The sequence below is a fragment of the Parasteatoda tepidariorum genome, chromosome 7 (genome assembly GCF_982258835.1).
Source record: "Parasteatoda tepidariorum strain Cologne lab strain chromosome 7, Ptep-v5.0, whole genome shotgun sequence".
NCBI classification, from domain to species: Eukaryota; Metazoa; Arthropoda; class Arachnida; order Araneae; family Theridiidae; genus Parasteatoda; species Parasteatoda tepidariorum.
Window position 1 is genome coordinate 54,790,868 of NC_141761.1, and position 21,761 is coordinate 54,812,628.

A 21,761-nucleotide genomic window follows, 5' to 3' on the forward strand; every position below is an offset into this window, starting at 1 on the left:
TATGAAATTTTCCTTTAATAACTCAAACGATAGTAAACCATTTTATAATTAAAAAAGAAAGGAAAAAAAACAAGACGATAAATAAATAAATAACGATAGATAAATAACTTTTATATAAAAAATCATAAAAATTATTATTGACGCCATTGATGCTTAATTAATTTTGGTAAGAGGCATTATTAGTATTATGGTAATTAGCATAGTTTTAATAGGTATCAAATGTATAAAAATAGGTAGAAGGTACATTAGCATATTTAATGCCTTTAATGGAATTATTTCAAGCAAATAAATAAATAATTAAAGCTAAAGTTTTCAAATAACCGATTATTTTCCATCAACAACCAAATATTTATTTATTTCCAGCATAATGCAAAATGTTTTTCTTGATTTGATGCAAAGTTATAAGCTAACTTGATAAATGAAGGAAATACATCCGGTCTAAAATGAAGATGGATTTGCTGTTATGAAGGAAGCATGATGACTCATTAAGATGTCTCAAGGATTAAACAACACTTGGAAAAGCAAAATAATTTCCAGAAAAAAGTGGAAAGATTCGATTTTGATATTAATTCTTTGCAATGTACTCGGAAGTTCTTTTAAGGATTGAAAAAAGATGATGTCACCACATAACGTTTATAGAATTTGACTCAATGTTTACCATATACCATAGCAATTACCATATAATACCCGGTAACCTCTAAATAAAATGATTCGAAAAATTAAGATGTAAAAATTTTAACAATTAGAATAGTAAGTATTTTAAAAGCTAAGTGTTAACACTGTAGTGTTAAGACTAATAGTAACCGACCTACCCCCGAAGGAGTTTGCGGATAAGGGTTTCGCCCGTTGTCACGTGAACTAAATACTACAAAACTACAGAAAAGTAAAATCAAAACTAAAAAGATTGATACACATAGGAAAAATCCCAAAATCGAAAAGATGATAAAAATAAAACAGAATAAAATTAAAAGTGCTTGAAACATCTAAGTGAATAAAATTAACCGACAATAAAAGTGTCAAAAATACAGGTAAAAACACATAAAAGTAAGGTCAGGTAAAACATCAAATGGTAAAAATATGAAAAATCACATTAAATACAAATAAGACTAAAATAAGATTAATAGAATAATTAAAAAAGTCGACTAAAAGTTCAAGTGTCCCCCTTTCAAAGCTAAGTGCCTCTAAGGCAGGGGTGTCAAACTCGCGGCACGCAGGCCGCATGCTGCACGAGATGAACATTTTTGCGGCTCAGTCAATATATCCGACACTAAGTAAAAATATGTGAATTAGAAAGAAAACTTGCATATAAAATTGTATCAAAAATACGCAGAAAAAATTTCAAATCTTAGAACAGAATTTGAAACAAGGTTTAAAGATTTTAATTCTTTGGAAGACACATTTTGTTTGTTTTCTTCGATTTTCTCAATAAATATAGACTTAGTACCCAGTAATATGCAAATGGAAGTGACTAAGATTCAGTACGACTCAAATTTGAAGGCAAAATTCATTGAAGTGGGTGTGACTGAATTTACCGGCAAAGTTTGAAAATACTCAAAAATTCGCACATGAAATTATTTCCATGTTTGGAAGTACTTATCAGTGCGAGCAATTATTTTCTGTTATGAATGGAAATAAATCTCCTATCCGAAACTGTATTAATAACGCTCACGTTGGGTCAATTTTGAAAGTAGTCTCGGCCAATAAAATTTCTCCCAAAATAGGAAAGATAGTAGCAGAGAAGAGATGTCAAGTATCAAACAATAATTTTACTTTATATATGTTTATTACAATGTACTGTTCAAAATAAAAATATTTGTTTCTATAAACATTGATGTTTTTTTTCTTTTTTCCGCGGCCCACCTAAAGTAAAGCATTGTTTATTTGACCCAAGTTAGCTTTTGAGTTTGACACCCCTGTTCTAAGGCCTTAACACTGTAGTGTTAAAATGCCTCGTGTGGAATGCATTAATCTGACAAGTTCCTAATATAATATACGAAATATGATGTATTATTGCTTGCAAATTCACTCGCATTAGTTAATTCTACCTATTAAATTCAATGAAATATCAATCAAATTCAATATAAATTCACCGATTAAATTCAATAAAATATCTTTTAGTTCAAGAATTATATACTTTTTTTACCGTTTTACTGTGCAATTATGGACTTTTAGTGATAAATATGTATTTTAACCTTCTTTTTTTTATTAAAAATTTTCTTATGTGTTACTTTTGCATGGTTGAAGAAACTTATTCACATTTTCTTTCCTGATTTCACCACGCCCTTTCAGTAACTTCTAACATTCTTGACTCATGAAGAGACTAAAAATGTGATAACTATTGTCACGAAAGGGCAGCATAAGATCATTGAACTTTTTAAGTTCAAAGCCAGGAGGATAATTTAAATTATAGTTTTTAACATGACAACAATAAACGGTGTTTAGGAAAGTGAGTTAATTCATTTCTTGCTGCAGTGGATATCTCAATGTTGACTCAAAATTTTAACAAAACTTAATTTTGCTACTGATTGCTTTCTTTGTATTGATTTCTGATACGGAGTTGATCAAGAATTTACACGTTAAATTGATTTAGCAAATTTTTATACATCATTCTATCCTGATACGTAGAATAAAATAGATAGAATAATTTAAAATAACGCATCATTAAAGGTGTTAAAGAAGAGCAAAAACCACGGACATGTATTTTTCTCATAATAATGTTTCCGTAAGGAAGGGGTCAAAGATATAAAGACGGTGGTGTTGTCTGGAATAAGTACAACTCATATTCTGAGGTTAAGGATGATGGATAAAAGTCAAGTGGATTAAATTCTAGTTCAACACAACATTAACATTGTTTTTCATTGATCATTGTACTCTTTCAGTACAATGATTAATGATTAATAATTGTACATGCTCTACATGCACAGTAATCGTGGCTGAAAAATCTTGTAGCAATTGATTTTCATTTTATAACCGTCGTTGAACAGCAGACCCCATTTTGAGTTTACGATTACCAATGTTCAATTTCGTAGCCTCGTAATTTAGAACCCAATTCAGAAGACAAGGGTACTCCTGGTTTAAGAATTGGGAGAATTTTTTGATGAATTTGAAAGACTTTTTGATGAATTTAACCCTTGCGGTTACATGGAGAAGAAAGTCCCGAAAACCTCCAATGGTTAGCCAGACGGCAAAGGGAGTCTAATCCATGATCCGTCTACCACTGAGGATATTTTACGTCAGTGCTGCGATAGGTGAGAGTAAGGTACGGAATTAGTATTGACCAGCCATTGCTGGGATTTGAACTCGGGTCCCATCATTGAAAAGCAAACGCTCTATCCTCTAAACCACTACGGCTCTTAGCAGTTGGTAAGAGGATATCGGCACAATTGATGGTTACTTCATCGGAAATGAAGTTACATGGCATTCGTGCAAACAATCTCAGAAAAATGGGTCATAGAGTGTCAATACTTCAATATAAGGCAAAGATATATTGTAAAAGCATTTAAATATTTTCATGGGTCAAAATTATCACTAGCATGGTTACAGAAAAAATGTCAAAATATTTGTGCAATACAGTATTGTTTTAAGAGCGAAAAGTGCTTGAGCTGAAATATTTTTCAGTTCTAACAAGGTGTAAAATACCTCAAAAACGGTTTGACTATGATAAAGTATTGTTCTAAGAATACAAAGAACTAAAATATATTTGCTAAAATACGAAGCGATGAGGAGAAAGTATCGTCGAAGTCTTACAATGTTAAAATGGTTGGTTTTAAATAAATGGAGAAAACTTGGTTGGTTTAAAATAAAATTATGAACATACATACCTCTTGTAAGAGCATGAATGGCAGCTCTCACTTGTGAAAAGTTTCCAGTTCCCAGTTCTTCTTTGATTCTGTAGAATCCAATGCGTCGTCCAAGGGATATCTCTTTGTGCCATCTTTCATCTGTCTGAAGCTTATTCACAACTTTCTGATAAGGTGACAGAGAATCGCACGTTTCTTCCTTCTCATCCTCATTCGATTCCTGAAACAATTGGCATAGATATTTAGTTAAAATTATTTTAGCTTAAATGCCTGGGCAATATGTTATTCAACAAATAATCAAAGTTGACAAACTTTTAAGACCAATTCCGTAGATGCAACTGAAATGTCCCCGAAAACGGCCACTACACTCAGATGGCTATAATTAAAAGTAATCTCTTACTGTATTTTTTGGAAAGGTTATTATGCCAAAATAATGTAATTCTTGTAGTTGGAATGCGAAGAAATCAACAGCGTCTCGAAGAAATCAACAACAAAAGAACCTCGTCTTTTAAACGAACCATTTTCTAAATAGGAAGTGTTCTAGGTGACAAAACAAATTAAATCTGCATGTTATAAGTCAGATGAATAAGATTGAGGAAGATACACACCATGGCCATGCATTGTGTCAGCAGTGATAGTTATGCATAATATGGCGTCACCTCCTGGAAGTGAAAGCCCTGCAACACGTAATACAACTACGCTGCTTAAATAACTGAAAATTAAACCGATTTGCACATAATCTAACATCGTTTTTTATATCTTATTATTATTTATAGGTTGACAAAGGCCTACGAAACATTATTTCTTTCCACGAAATGAGTTTTAAGATGTATATTTTCTGTCATTAAAGTTTTTTTGTCCTTAAAAGCTAGCTAATATGCAAATCAGTTCACTTTTTAATTAGTCTGAGCAGCCTACTGGTATAAAGAGATATGGTTGCTTTTATTTTCGAAGGGGTGTTGATTGTTGACAGGCGTCATACTGTGAGACAAAGTCGGTTGAAGTCAGCGTACCCAAGCGGAAAACAATTTTTTCGTATCTCGGTCACTATCTCATGATATGTTTGTTTTTTGAGGCTTAGCCTCAACAACATTTTGTAGAAACTGTCATTTAACCCCTTAACGATCGGCTAATTTCCAAGAAAACGGTCATAAAAGTACCTATTTCTTAAATCCCTGTATCCTTGATTATTGCTGACATCTAGTTTAAAATTAACTAACTATCTACAATTACCTTAAAAATATCCACCTGGTGTGTAAAATGAGAATTAAATGTTTTTCGGGCAAAAAAATGAATTAGTTTTACTACTGAACACTCCAACCCGGAAATATCCCGAGAGCGAGAAATAGAGGGCGAAACCTCACCCCATCATTTTCACGGGAGCGAGAAGAAAGGGGTTAACAGCAAATCAGTTCACCTTTTAAGTAGGCTTTGCAGCCTATTTGTATAACGAGGTTTGAATGCTTGCATTTCTAAGTTGTGTTAAACGTAGACAGGCGTTATACTGCAAGAAGAAAATTTTATGCTTGTTAATTAAAGTCGGTTAAAGTCTGTTTATCCAGGTGGCTTACAATTATTGCTTATCTAGGTCATAATCTTATAATATGCTTTTCGAGGCTCAGCTTCAACAGCATTTAACTGAAGTGACACTTCTCACTAACTGAACAGATTTCTCAAAGACAGAAAGTCAATTGAATCCCCTCACTGACCGCGAATCACATTTTCAGGTTTGTATTCCCAAACACCATCACAGAGTGATCATCACACGTTTGATTGACTATATTTTTTGCGAATGACTTAAATGATGCGTTATTGTTTCGAAAAGTAACTGCCACAGGATGCCTTAATTTAAAGTTTCAAAACAGCGTCAATTTTTTTCAAATAAGTGAAGAAAAAAAACAATTACGCCAAAATAAATTAAATTTGAAATTTGTACTTGATGCGTTGATGACAGGATTTAGCAACTTTTTGACGTAAGGTGCATAATTTTGTAGTGAATTATATTTACCTCTTATAGAAGAGGGTTAACCCAAAGCTGCTCCCCATCAGGTAATTAATTCAACAATACACATATACATTACTGAGAAACTTAAGTTTTGATCTAAGTGTTGTTAAAACTCACAACATGGTGCCAAACAGTATAAACAACTACATTAGCAGCCAAAAATTAAAATACAATTTGTATTCTGTGCTTAATTTGAAAACTAATAACAAAAATAGTAGTGTAGGAGAAGAACAGCACACTAAATAGTTTTTTTTTTATTGAATGCAATATAGATTAAATTATGTACTTAATCATATACATAAATTAAATACAAACATGATTTAAACATAGACACAAGTAGACATCTAACAATAAAGATCTTTCTCAGAAGAAATTATGCATCGTAGTTTTATGTAGAAAATCGAGGTATGCATGTTACAAAAATGTGTCTACTTCTAATTACAAAACATCGGTTTTCCATGCTACTAGTTAAGTTATTGGGCATCAAAATCGAGGGAGGAGACCAGACACGGGTAGTCTTATTCTCTCTAATCTAACGATGGTGAAGGGAACTACAACGCAGACTGCCATGGTTGTCTAAAAATATTCCCAGTGGGTTCAGGTCTAGAGATCTGGATGGCTGATCCATCCTACGAATTCTTTAAAATCTTATATAAGATGAAGTCTAATCAGGACCAATTGAATCTCTAAAAATGTTGGCATAGTGATCCAAGATCACATCTTCAGGAAAGGGGGTCGTATAACTAGCCAAACTGATTCGTTTCCAGGCAATTAAACTTTTGTTTTTATAATAATTCACTCCAAAGTATCAATCAGAGATACCCTATCTGTCTTTGAAAGTCTGAGGAATTGGCCATTATGAAAGCAAGATTTTGACAGTTTAGTTAGACATCACGTTTCATGAATACCCTACGCTTTTGAAACAGGTACTGTAACATCTACGAATACAGATATGCTGTCTGAGAGCACTATGTTATTTTTTAAATTTTGTTTTGGGATTCAGTTGTCAATGATAACTTACTTGTGATGTGATTATTTGTTTCCGGATAACTTACTTGTGAAAATGAAAAGTTGATGCTACAAATGCATTGTAATTAGGGCTGGATATATTCCTCACAATAACTCAATTTTGTATGTTCTCATGACTATTTTCTACATGAACTATGATAAACTGTTTTCTCAGAAAAGAAACTTCTGAGAAGGCCAAATGTATGTCCTTATAACAAATCATGCTTGTATTTCAATTTATGTAAATTTCTAAGTCGTTTTTCACAAAAAAAACTGTATAGAGCACAATTTTTCCAAATTTCTGCTTTATTTTTTTATTTTATTGACTTATTTATTTATTTATTTTTTTTTGTCATTTATTTTTGAACTATATACATAAAGCAAGTTATTTTCTAACTTTTGTAGGGCAGTATATATCACTTGCTGATCTACAGAATGGAAACAGAACTACAAAAGGAAATTTTTTTAATTAAATGGAAAAATCTTTTTAATAAATTAAAAACAATTATGTAAGAAAACTATGCTAAAGGTACGAAAATTATTTTACTTTCTCTGAAGATTAAATCTTCTTTATGATTATAGATTCTTTACATATTTAAACTTCTTTTTATGATGAGTTCGAAAAAACTATTAATATGTGAGACCCTATAAACTGACTATTTTATTGAGAATATTTTTTCCCGTAAACGATAAGATCATTAAATGGAATAAAATGTTTACTATTTTATAATTCGCATTTTAATTAAAATTTTAAGAAAAAACAAATATTTTTTTTTGAATTATGTATACTTCAAATCAATAGTATACAGAAATAATGTTTGTTTTAGACAGAAAAATAGAAAAAGAATTTTTTTAGGCAGAACAAAATAATCGGGTACAAAAAGTTATTCTCAATACATGATTCTCCCCAAAAGAAGTATAACAAACAACGTAAAATGTTCATATAAAAATATAAACATTGAGATATATGGAATTTTATGCAAAAGGATATTAACATATTATCGTTTAAGTATGGCATATAAATAAGGTGGAAATTAATAGGACTATTAATATTAGCTACTAATTAAGTATTAAGAATTAAGTTAAGCTAAAACTATATGACTATTAACATTAGCTACTATTTATTACTATTTCTTTTATCCTTAACATTAATAAGCATTGTTTAGTAAAGTTAAGTTTCGAATAGATAAGACATTTTTTTAATTTTATTTTATGACTATGAAAAATATTTTTTGTGGAATATAAAATTTTTTAAAGCAAAGCTTTTACTGATGTTTAATAAAATTGAGTGACAAATATATAACAAGTTTTATCACTGAACACAATAAACTTTAACATCGAATTAAAAAAACAAGGGACAAAAAGAGATAATAATTATCTGATAAGAAACTAAATTAAATGAAAGGATAAGAGTGAAAATACATGAAATACCAATGTAACAAAGGAAGGAATATACTTCGGCACAAAGAACATTTTTCTGGTTACTAATATCCCTTCTATCAACATCGAAATTGGGATAAATGATGAAGGACACTTGTTCAAGATAATGTTATCAGTGGTCAAAGATTATTTGTCAACAAATATACCCTGTAGGGATATCGAAGTTTGTAACTATCCAACGGAGCGCTGTTTTCAGGTAAATAGTATAAAAAGAAAATTAGATAAGCTTTTTTATTTAATGAATTGATTTAGTTTTGGCGTCACGATAAAAATGCTGAGTAACTCAACTATTACAATGATAATCATAATAATTTAAATTAAAAAGAACATATGAAAACAAAGATGATGCCGTGCATTGCTGAGTCCATAGTTGCAACTTCCTCACGAAAGCTCCGTGAAGCATCGTAAATATAAAAAGCTTCAATTTTGAGCAATATTAAGATGTATTTAAATTAAAAAATGTCGTATAATCAAATAAGAGAGAGCTCTGCCTGTTTAAAAAATTGAATGATCCCTTGATTCAAATAATAGTATTTTCCATACAAGAAATCAATGTCAATACTTTATGTAGCATACGACGATACCAAATAACGCTGGCAATTTAAAGCTATCCGAAATTTTCTGATAGTGGATAAAATTAAAAAAGAACTTATTAACAACTGCAGTGGTTTTAAAGTTTAGGTTATAACGAAAAATATGGAGAATCCTAATGCCAGATATTCAATTAAATTATCAAAAAGCAATAACTTCATTTGGTAGCTTATTTTTCCTACAAAAAGGGACAATCTAAATTGGCGAATCATGCTTTGATTTAAAATAAATTTAAACTTACAGGTCTTTAATCAGGGTTTGTTCAGCTTTATTTCTTTTCCTTTTTCTACCCTTGCTCCTTCATATATAGTCATCAACTTAAATTCGAAAACGATTTTTGTTAGTCTTCCTCTGTTATTAACTTTAAAAACATATGATATAGTCATATGCATATTAACCCTTAATAAACCACTCCGCCATATCAACGGCATTGCACTTTTACTTATTGGGCTTAAGGCCACACATATAGTGTCAAAATTCAATTATTTTTCGTATCACTCTTATATTTATCATTCTCAAAATTAATTGAATTATAGTCAATTTTTGTTGTTATACCACACGGGAAGTAAACTTGAAATACTTCTGAGTTACAGTTAAGGGAAGAACGAAATGCGGTATAAAGAAGTATGGTTTGCGGCATTATGCATGGGAAATTAAGGAATTTTATCCCATTAAATTTGAAAATTTTACTTTGTGGGATATAAATTTGAAATATTTCCTTACCAATAAGGAAAAGGCGAAATGCGAAAAAAAGTATGGTGTGGGGGAATATATTTGGAAAATTAGAGAATTTTATCCCACGAAATTAAAAAATTTGGGAAGTAAACTTGAAATACTTCCAAACCATTAAAGGAAAAACGAAATGCGATTTAAATAAATGAGGTAAAAAAAAGCATGGTGTGTGGTATTATGCTTGGGAAATTAGGGGATTTTATTCCATCAAATTGCACATATAGTTTAACTTTCTTTGGAAACTGTGCATCGTCATCTGTATACAGGTGCGTTCAAGGCAGTAATACTCCAAAACCATAAATATCCGCTGTTCAACCGTGCACACGTGTACATTTAGTTAAACATCATCAAACAATTGCATCATCAAAATCCATTACAAGCGCTCATTGACTAATTGCGAAATGCCGACTGGAGATGAGGGTGTCACGAATCCAATTTCTCTGTAGCTTTTGCTTGCCTGCGGGGATATCTATTGACGGGAAGTTTAATAAATGTGCAATTTGGTAGGGTTAAATTTCTTAATTTCCCAAGCATAATGCCGCAAACAATACTCCGTTCTATTATTTTTTAATTCATTATCAAAAGCCATCAGTCTTCATACCTTCCTCAAGTTCTTGGCGCATTCTATAAATGTCAATTTGCCCATCTTTGGGTCAGCAAGTCCCAACGGTTATTCAGTTTAATCACAGCATCATTAATGCGTTTCTACTGTGCTTACAGAGTTGCATTGGGGGTACATTAAATTTGTTCTTCGCGTAACTCTATAAAAAGAAACCAGATCGTGCGAGATATGATGACTTGGAGGCCAATGGCAACAGAGGAACATTACCCAGACCAAAACGCAATATCTAGCAATGCTGCAGTTCTTTTTTTTTTTTTTTTTTTTTGACAAAGGGACAAACAGGGTTATTGTTCGGATGTAAGCCGGGTGGCTAAGGATGTAAACATTAAACATTTGTTGTACTAGAAACTCGATGAGCGTACGCATTTCTCTATCTAGGACTCACCTTTTCACGTCGTATACTTGTAAATAAACAGTCCTCCGAAACCCGATGTATCATTTAATCTACTCCAATACTAAGAATTAGATATTAAAAATAAATATGCATCATGTATAAATATGTAGGTTTTGAAATTTAGTTACAACAAAATGTTTAAAAATATTATCAGTGAGCCTTGGATTTCAATCAATTTTTTCATCAAATGGATTTAACTAACTTGTAAGGAAGGGCATTCGGAACTAGAGCTGCATGTGGAATTTCTCAGGGCCTGCAGGGCAGGGTTAGAATGGTTGTTGCTGTTAACAGGTGACACTCGAGCAGCAGGCATTTTGATATTGGCTCGGATAACGCCACTGCAAAACGTCTACTTTCTCACGTGCCATCTGAAAGAAAAAGGTTTTAACTATTAAAACAATCATTTTTTTAAAATCATAAAAGTTATGATTTTTTTTATTACATTAATATGCGGTTAAATTCAAAAATTTTACAATAAGATAGAGAAAAATCAGTGTTATATTTTGACCGTGTTTTAAATTAAAAATAAATACAACAAATCAATTGAGATTATGAAACAGGCTTAAATAACTTTTTCTAAATAAATGCGTAATACATACGTCAGTAGGCTGTTACGTGCATACTTCCAGTCAACAATAAAAACAAATACAATTACATTAGATAACTATCAAGCATGCTCAAAATTGTGAAAAATAAAGGCAGAATAAAATTGAAAATTTCAATGGGAAAAAAGAAATAATGAACCATTAATTTTTGAAAATTCAATAAGGTTAAGAAAAAAAGTTTAAACCGCCGTGAATTACAAAACTACATAAAAAATTGAAATCATTTGAATAACTTAAATTTCATAAGTGAATTTCCCTTAGGCTTCTACTGTCACTAAATGTTATGTTGGAATAATATTCTATACTAATTCTCTTCCTTCTCATGAAAAATGTTTTCATTTTAATCTTCTCTTACTATTTATTCATCACTTGTTGTAATCAATAATCGTTATCTACGACACAGTTATGAATCATGCACGGTCAGAGATACTACAGATAGAATTTTTTTTTCGGGGGGGGGGGCGATTTTCAAGAGAAAAGCCCTGTTTAAAAATCCATGGAAAAAAAATTTAAATTTGTCCTACCTCTTAAATGGTGTAGAAAAAGTTAACCGTCTGTTGTTTCGAATATAGAAGCAAAAGAAATGACATCTGTAATCTAAATAGACGCAATGAAGATTTGAATAAAAGTATTTTGTAGGTTATATGTGATCTCGTCCATATTTTATCACCTACATATAAAGAAAACCTACGGCAGTAGCAGTAAGGAACCACGGAAAATCGTTTGTAACCAAGTAAATGAATAGCGATTATAATTTCCTTAACAGAGCATTTTTCCACGAATTATTTCAACATATTAATTGGAGGAATTCCCTTAGATTGTTTCATATCTCCAATCAGTAAAAATGAAATTCAAGGTTAAAAACACACGCAATTTATATTGTAGGCAAATTTCTACAAAAGTTCCTATCTATTTCATTTAATGTTTTCTTATTTTCGATAAGTACACACACAAAAAAAAAATTATTGCTTGAAAATCCTCTGTTTTTAAATCAATGTTATAAAATCTTAACAAAGGTGAAGCAAATTGTCTAAATTATAATATTAATAATGGGAATAACATAAATAAAGAAAAAAAGTATGATTAGAAACTAAAATAAAATTCACTTTAATTAGATTGTTACATAAATATAATATATATAAATTTAATTTATGTAAATTTTTTTAGTATTGTTCGTAAAAATATAGAAAAATGAGTGTGTACAAATGTTAAAAAAATTCACAATATCCTCGCAGATGGTCGCAATTGACATTTCAGTGGGTCATACGTGGTCTGTGCGTTCACCAGGGCCGTATGAAATAAAAGCAGCCTTTTCCTGTTAACACAAATGGAATCCTCATAATCGAAAATCCGATAATTGGGCTTTCATAATAGAAAGAGCAGCTTCTAAACATGGCTAATTACGCAATAGAAAAGCAACAGTCAATTGTCCTAGGAAACAGTTATTACTGTATAAAAATTTAAGTTCAAGTTCTATACTTCAAATATTCTTGCTTTTTGTTCTTAGCAATAAAATATACAGTTTATTGTGACTGTCATCAAAACGACATTAAGTCACGAATGTCAACTTCTATTTCCTATGGCAACAAACAAAGCTAAATTAAGAAAGAAGCTTAGCGTGATGGATATCAATAGTTGATTCGATTTACTTAGGATAATAGTACATATAACCAGGGCATGATTTCATGTTGCAAAATTTGTTAGTTTCAAAAAATAGTACTTGCAAAATCATGATTTATAAAAGCATTTTTTAAAGTGATGGCTGAATGCATTTTGTGTTGCAGAAAATTCAACATAAGCATTGCTGGGTAACTTATTGACCCTTTAAGGATAACCCTTTTTTTCCGACTGAACAGTGCACACACAAAAGATCATTGAACGGTAAATATTAAATATTTATGAAAGTAAGAAAGTTTAAATACTCAAATGCGTGATTCTGAATTAGTCGGTTGTAGTAATATCGCGTTACATGGAGAGAAAAGTAATGAAAACCTCTCATGGTTAGCCTGACGACAAGGTAACTTTAACCCGTGATCCGCCTAGCACTGAGAATATTTTACGGTTATAGTTCGGGAAATAGGGTCCCCATAGTTTGGTTAGGAGAGTGATTCTAAGTTTGTACTCTAAATGCTAATTTAACTTTTTACGTATTTCGCCACTTTTCATTTTTTCAATCCATTTCGAGCAAACATTGAATGGTTGCTGCTAACGAGGGTGATTACATTATTGATTAAAAATAAAATCTTGATAACAAATATCAAAACGACATAACTTTCCACTCCCCTAATAATAAAATTCGAAGACACTTCAAATTGTAAAATATAAATTTTTTTCAATTATTTTAAAGAAAGCACTTTTACATGGCAAAATACAAAATTCGAGAAAAGTCGGTCAAATGTGTGAGAAAACGAATTTTAATTATGCGACTTTTTTAAAATTCAGTTTCTCAGGAACTATTCGACCGATTTCTTTCAAAATTAAAATGAAATTGTGCACTAAATACTTTTGAGTAAATATACTCCATCCCCTTAAATTTTTTGAATAAATTTTTTTTTCATTTTTTAACGAAAAAAAATTCCCATTCTGAATGAAATATTTCGAAATATATTGTTTTTTTTTATTAACATACTGTTAACAATCTTAAAAATAAAGGATATGCTGAGTATATTTTTTTACTGTCAGTTGCTGATTTATTCGTTCTATATTACTAAAAATATAAGCAATTAACATTTTGAAATGGGGCACACACTAAACCTAAGCGGTTTAATGTAATAATGCCGCATTGTTATGATGTCCGCTTGCACAGAAAAATCGATAGTATTAAGCAATTTTTCCCCAACACGTCGTCTAGGGAAACATCAATGAAAAATAATTTTTCCTTTTTACCTTTTCCATCTCGGTCTGAATAATATTTGGAGCGGAAAACTTCTTACTTATTCATACCTTCCCTTTCAATGTCACGAGGTTATTATCAAGAAAAACTATTTGTCATGTCTTTTAAATCCGTCTTGTTAAGAAGAAGTAAGGGTTAATTGCACGTGCTTCTTTTTATTTTTATGAAATTGCCTTTTTCCCACACCCCTGAGAAGACGTTTTTTAAACGGTTTTGTTTTGGAATATATTTCTTTATTTTATTTTATAAAAGTCGTTGAACAGCCGACCCAATTTTTGGATTTACAAACTACTAGTGCTCAACTAAGTAGCCTTGTAGTTTTGAACCCAATCGAAAAAAAAGTGAACTCCTGGATCAAGTATTGGGAGTAATTTACCTTCGAGGAGGACTTTTGATGGAACTAACCGGCATTTGCGCTACATGGTAAGGAAGACCACGAGGACCTCTCAAGGTTAGCCTGACGGCAAACGGACTCTAACTCATGATTCGTCTACTACTGAGGATATTTCACGTCAGCATTGTGGTCGATGCAAACCGGGTGCAGATTCGTATCGACCAGCCATCGCTGGGATTCGTACCCGGTTCACCTCATTGGAAGACAAATGCTCTATCCACTGAGCCATCGCTGGGATTCGAACCCGGTTCACCTCATTCGAAGATAAATGCTCTATCCACTGAGCCATCGCTGGGATTCGAACCCGGTTCACCTCATTGGAAGATAAATGCTCTATCCACTGAGCCATCGCTGGGATTCGAACCCGGTTCACCTCATCGGAAGATAAATGCTCTATCCACTGAGCCATCGCTGGGATTCGAACCCGGTTCACCTCATTGGAAGATAAATGCTCTATCCACTGAGCCATCGCTGGGATTCGAACCCGGTTCACCTCATTGGAAGATAAATGCTCTATCCACTGAGCCATCGCTGGGATTCGAACCCGGTTCACCTCATTGGAAGATAAATGCTCTATCCACTGAGCCATCGCTGGGATTCGAACCCGGTTCACCTCATTGGAAGATAAATGCTCTATCCACTGAGCCATCGCTGGGATTCGAACCCGGTTCACCTCATTGGAAGATAAATGCTCTATCCACTGAGCCATCGCTGGGATTCGAACCCGGTTCACCTCATTGGAAGATAAATGCTCTATCCACTGAGCCATCGCTGGGATTCGAACCCGGTTCACCTCATTGGAAGATAAATGCTCTATCCACTGAGCCATCGCTGGGATTCGAACCCGGTTCACCTCATTGGAAGATAAATGCTCTATCCACTGAGCCATCGCTGGGATTCGAACCCGGTTCACCTCATTGGAAGACAAATGCTCTATCCACTGAGCCATCGCTGCTCTTTTGTAATGTATTATCATACTATGAAATGTAGATCTAGATTGCGTATTTACAGGTAGGAAAAAAACTTGCGTTAACTTTGAAAGCAAATATTTTTAAAGCATTTAACTCATTTTAATGTCATTCTGGAATCTGCTACGCTTTCTTGGTCGATAAATTTTTTTTTCAACTGTATTCCGCTACAGGACACAAAACCAAGCGCACTTACGAATTAAGTAATGCGTATTTTCCTGATTTTTTTTAAGCCCGAGAATAGTCCTCTTATTCACCAGATCTCTTCCCAAGATTTGTTTTCTGTTTTGTCCATTTTAGTGACAAATGTTTGCGTTTAACCTCACAAGGCCTTGGTATTTCTTAAAAAGTACGGGAACTGAGAATAAGAATTTAGTCAAAACTATCAGAAAATGGTAAATAGTAAATTTTACCTTGTTTCTGGCTCTATGGGAACAACAAAAACCTCTTTACTTTTTATCAAAAGCACTTTGATTATTTTGGTAAAATTAATAATAAACTACGGTTTTGCAATATGTGATAAAATTCAGTAAAAGTGGTAAAATTTAGTTATCACGATACCTTATAGAACATGGTGTTTTGTGTTTTTTACCGAATGTGTGGTATTAAGAACTATATTTTGAAAACGAGAACTTCCGGTAATTTTTTTTCTCCGTGTGTGTAAGGAATGACATCCGATGGAGAGTTGCAGATAGCAGAAAATATTGTGACACATTTACAATTCTGCTTTAAGGATAAATGTGAAAACTTTAAAAGTTTTTAAATATGTTACAGGTTGTTGTGCTTTTATGTTTACTTAGTTTGGTCGCAATAATTTGATGAGTATAAAATGTTTATACTATGTGTAATTGCAAAGTACCACCCTTACAAAGGGGTCATAGTTCCTCAATTTTAAGTAACGGAATGAAGGAAGTAATGTGGATAGCATTGCGCACCAGCGGCCTTTTACTTTCCACACATGTTGGTACTTATCGATGTAAAACAGAAGGAGCTTCCAGCCGGCATGGCGAATCGAACTGTGATGCCTACAATAATATTCAGCATCTTAACCATTGTTCAATCGTAACTTTTACATAATGTGTGTCCAAATTATTTTTTGCCACCCTGAAAATGTCCTTTAAAGAGGCAGAATAAAATTTATGAGACGCAATATTAAACAACATGAATATAATTTATGAATGATGTGATTGTAATGGTATGTTTTCTATTGTTCTAAACAATAATCTTTTTTTTTCCTAAGAAACGATAATTTTTGGCCCTTTTCCTTATAATATTAACAAGTTGTAAATCCTTATGTCGTATTCATAAAAATAGAAAGAGGACCTAATTTAAACTAACGTGGAACTAATTTTCATAATTATAGCAAGAACTACGTAATTTTATACTATGCATCAGAATTATGAAAGAAATAAAATTAAAAATATTTATTTAATTGTTTTAGAACAAAAATACTCATTACATAGAATAGAATCTTTATGAATGTCATTTTAAGAGTGTTATTTTATAAATAATTTAGTAATAAATAATTTAAATAATGTATCTTATTTTATATTACCTACGAACTTATTGGTGATAGATGCTATCGGAATGATTAGTGAGTGCTATCCTCCCACTACATTTTAAAGGCTTGACTCAAATTCATTAAGTTTTATTTTTATAACCGTCATTGAACAGCAGACCTTATTTTGAGTTTACGACTACCAATGTTCAAATCCGTATTCTTGTAATTTTGAACCCAATCCAGTAGACAAGGGAGCTCCTGGATCAAATATGGAGAGACATTTTGCCTTCGTGGTGGATTTTGTTTAATGAAACTAACCCGAATTTGCGCATTGGAGAAGATAACCACAAAAACTCCCATGGCTAGTCTGATGGCAAGGGAACTCAACCAATGATCCGTCTACCACGGATCATTGTACTACCATATTTACGACCACAATACGACCACAGTACGACCATATTTTATGTTAGTATTGTGGTCGGAATTCATTTTGATGAGCCATTGCTGGGATTCGAACTGAGGTCACCTCATTGGGAGGCATGCGTTCTATCCCCTGAGTCACTAAGGCTCGCAATATTAAGTTTGACAATAATTTTGACGTAAAAACTTCATCTGGAGATCGAATCTCGGCCTTGGGTTAAACTCGCCTTATTATTAATATTCACGTGAAGAAATAGCCAATCTAAAAATCTAAGATTATCATTTAATACAAGACTTTAAAACGATTTAAAATTTAGAAGAAGAGAATTTTCCTTAAGCGGTATATTTTGTTATTTTTAAAATTAGCGATCATGGAGAAAAAGTCTGGTAAAACTACGCTACTGTATGATAATGACATTTATGGTTAAAAAAAATCATAATTCTGGTTATTAAAACCAAAATATACCGTATTTAACCTATTCATTTAGCAATTTTTCCGTTCAAATGGTATCGGTTTACCGGAAATTGTGGTTTTTAAAATTATAGTTCTTATTACCATGCATTCAATAAAAAATACATAATTGAAAAGAAAATTTAACAGCAGGAATGGTTTTAATGCCATACTCTAAAGTATCATGATAAAATTAGCAACTTTTACCACATTTATGTAATTTAACACATATTATAAAACGATATTTTATTATTAATTTTCTCAAACTCTTCACCAAAGCACTACGGTAAAAATTAACGATTTTTTTTAATGTTTCCATAGAGTCAGAAACACAGTAAATTTTACCATATTCTGGTAGTTGTGATTATACTTTTTTTTCAGTGGCAAAATAATGAACAAATTCAGCGTGAATGTTGTAATTAAAAGGGGAAACAACACTATAAAAGCTATTAGTCTAGTTTTCGATATTTACGATTCAATGAGAAGAATCACACAATCTATTTCTTTCATTGCCAAATCTATATGTATCGAAGCATACATCAAAAAATAATTAACTAATACCTTGATTTGTCATCTTACAAAAGGCCACACAATGGAATGGACTCATGTGACAGTTCCAAGGAAAAGGATAATATAACTAGCGATCCGTTTCCTCCAAAGAAGAAAAATAATAATCCCTTCTTTTTCACTTCACTGCGATTTGTTCTAAGTCACGTTCGTTTAATTGTTATAGCCGAGAGGGTCCACCATCGATTTTTATCGGCCCTTTTAAGTCCCAAAAGATGCGCAGCTATTAGAACACATTTGTCCTAGTTGTGGTGGGTAAAAAAGAGGTCATTTTTTATAGGACGTGCTAGTTTTCGTTGGTAGTAAAATGAAATGATTATTTTATAAGATTTTAGTTGCATGCTTGATTTGGTAAAATAGGTTGTAACTACACGGTATCTTGGTCGTTAATATTTTGAACAGAATTTTGAAGGCTGAAGTGGCCTTGGGGTGAAAACTAATGTATTTCATTGCCAAAAGGAATGGTTTCAGACAACAATAGGAAATGATTGTCTGATGCAGGTAGTACTGATTAAAATATGTCATCCCTAACAAAGCGATTTATTTTAATTAAGGTAAAATACTCATCTTGATTTATGTTAACACATTAAATAAAAGGTAACGACGTTAAATAGATGTCATTAATTAATGAGAACTAATGTTAATTTTCCACAATAGATTGTTATAGATAGGGAGAAGTTTTCACTGCTTATTTAAATCACATTTAATATCAAATAATGAAAACGTTTTCGTTATGGTTTTTGGTAGAATCTAGCCCTCATTTGACGGAATTTTTAATGAATAATCTGCGTAAATATAACTGACTTTCGTTGACACCCTATTCAATTTCAATTCTTTAAGGTGGTTGCGGTTTAGTAGGTATGAAGCTTATACTTCAAAACAAGGATGGTGTCTAACTATGTTAAATAAAATGATCTGGGCAGCTAGCTTATTATGATCACTTATACGGGAAATAACATTATCAGGAAAAGACTGAATATTGCTCATACATGAAAATACGTTTTTTCATGTGGCGCTCCATTTTCAATATCTTAAACTTGTTAGTTGCCACACCCGTTATTTTCACATTGGTCATTTTTTTTATCACTAACGGCGCATAGCACTCTATAGCAGGCATGCCAAACCAATGGCAACCGTGCCATTTATGGCACGCGACACAATATTTTGGGCACGTCACCGATCACAATCGTTATTGCACTACGAATTGTTATTACACAAATGTCACACACTATGAAGCATATGTAACAATTAAATTAAAATTCACAAAAAAAACAAAATAATAAACAATTATTAATAAAAAAAACTAACAATTAATGCTAAAAAATAATTAATAACCATAAAAAACAAGCAAGCAATAAATAACTAGCAAAAAAATCAACAGTCCTGCTTAAACCAATGTCTTACAACCTATAAGTTTTTTGTCATTTAATCTGCAATAACAGAAGTCCCACTGATGCTACTTTAAGTTGAATTACGCGTATAACTAAGACATTGCAAAATGTATTTGCTTTTCAATGCAAATAAAGAGTTTTGAGTTGATAGTATTTAGTATTATTATTTTCCCAATAATAATGAAGTCAAAATTATTTGACGGCACGTCTGTAATTTCATTAAACAATTTTTTAGAAAAAATGGCACGTTGGTGTATAAAGGTTCGCCACCCCTGCTCTATAGCTTGGAAGAAGCGTGTTGGAATCCCGCCGTAATCTTAGATGTATGTTTGTGCGTTCTTCAACTTGAAAATGGCTTCAAAGCCGTACTTTCTAATGAGTAATAAACAACAAGTAAATAAAACACGCAAAACTTACGTAAATATTGGAATATTCTTCATAAGTCATCTAATTTAATATTAAACTCTGAAAAAATAGTACGGCTATTTTAACAAACTAAAACTTGTCATTTTTTCTTCATAAGCGTTGAATAGAAAGTCATTCAGTGCATTTTTTCATTTCATAGAAAAGGAAACAAGTAACGGATAAAGACGAGTAACAAACAAATAAATTATAAATAAGAGACTTATTAAATTAATTGCATCATTTGTCAAAAGAAACTTCTTATGCAACGTTTAGTTTTCCTCATTCCTTTACATTGGATGTCAAATCATAGTATGTTCTTATGTTAAATAAAAAAGTTTTTTAACAGAGATAAGTTTGAGACATTTCAAGAGAGCATTATGATAATTTTTTCCTTAAAAGTAAAAGCTCTATTTTTTGTGTTCTTATTTTCTCAATTAAGAAAGAAAAAAAAAATTCAACGTTTTTTCAAAATTGATAATTTGGTTATTAATTAAAGAAAAAAAAACTTGCTTTGAAATTTTATTCTTTCTTGTATAATAATAATATTAAATTAACAAAAATTAAGCAAAATTTAAAAGCAGTATTATTGCCACGCTCTTCCTTATAAAGTATTTTAAAGTAGTAAGAAAATTCGAAGTAAAATTTAGAATTAAATAAAAATTCAAGCTTTGCAAAAATAAGGAAACAATGTGCTAGAATAATCATAGTATTTTATAATGAAAAGCATAAAGAAAAAAATATGATAAATGTGTCAACTTTGATTAAACATTGTGAAATTATTTGATATAAACTTTTTAAAATATAGAAAATCCAGAGATTTCAGGCATTAAAAAAGCAACACTCTCATCTCAAATGTTTCTAGAGTTATCTAACATGTAACTAAAACGAGAAAAGTGGGTGAAATATTTCAGAAAAGGGATAATTTATATTTTAAAAAGGACCTTATCATCTTTAAAAGAAATATGAACATTTCTTTTTGAGAAAATAAGCTCCTTGAACTATAAAGAATAGTCCTTTTTTATGTAGAGTGTTTTTTAATCACCTACTCTAAATGCAGAAAAAATAAGCGAAGGGGACATACATGACAGGGGTTGCAAACAATTATCTAACTGAAAAAGAACAACACGCTACCAAGTTAATCTGAATCGCCAGTGAAGAAGGCGAGATGCAAAGCATTAAAAAACAGTTTGTTTTCCGAACAAATTAGGAAGTATTTCTAAAGATACACTTACAACTCCTATCTATTTATTCTGCAACAAACAGGTTTCAATATTTTTAATCTCAGTTTCCTAACTTAAAATTCCATTAGCGGTTTTTTCCTCCTATTTAAATAATACTTTGCAACCACTAATGAGCACATTTCATCGTCTTTTGATAAGGAAACTGGTAATAAGAGAATACTATTAATTTATCTGGCAAATTTAAAGCGGTAACCCTTAAAATATTAAAATTCAGATTTTTTTATTGATTTTATTTTGTTTCTAAATATTTTTCAGTTCATGATATTTGAATCTGAGTTAACTGCTAAAATGTTTTAAGTTAAATTGTCAAGATTGTATATAATACAATAGGTT

General features: G+C 31.6%; 1 protein-coding gene across 8 annotated transcripts in view; it reads right to left on the reverse strand.

Moving 5' to 3' along the window:
- LOC107451639 (serine/threonine-protein kinase NIM1) overlaps nt 1–21,761 on the reverse strand; it is a 70,507-nt gene that overhangs the window by 5,946 nt on the left and 42,800 nt on the right. For 5 of the 8 annotated variants that reach the window (XM_016067803.5, XM_087167868.1, XM_087167869.1 and 2 more), the window contains 2 exons: nt 10,795–10,960; nt 3,822–4,020 (listed from right to left, as the gene is read on the reverse strand). In XM_016067803.5, coding sequence (XP_015923289.1) covers nt 3,822–4,020; nt 10,795–10,905 — 310 coding nt within the window. In that variant the 5' untranslated portion in view covers nt 10,906–10,960. Of the gene's footprint in view, nt 1–3,821; nt 4,021–8,244; nt 8,400–10,794; nt 10,961–11,721; nt 11,911–20,199; nt 20,326–21,761 lie in introns of those variants that run through there. The other 3 variants (XM_071183452.2, XM_016067801.5, XM_016067804.5) reach the window with 3 other exon arrangements.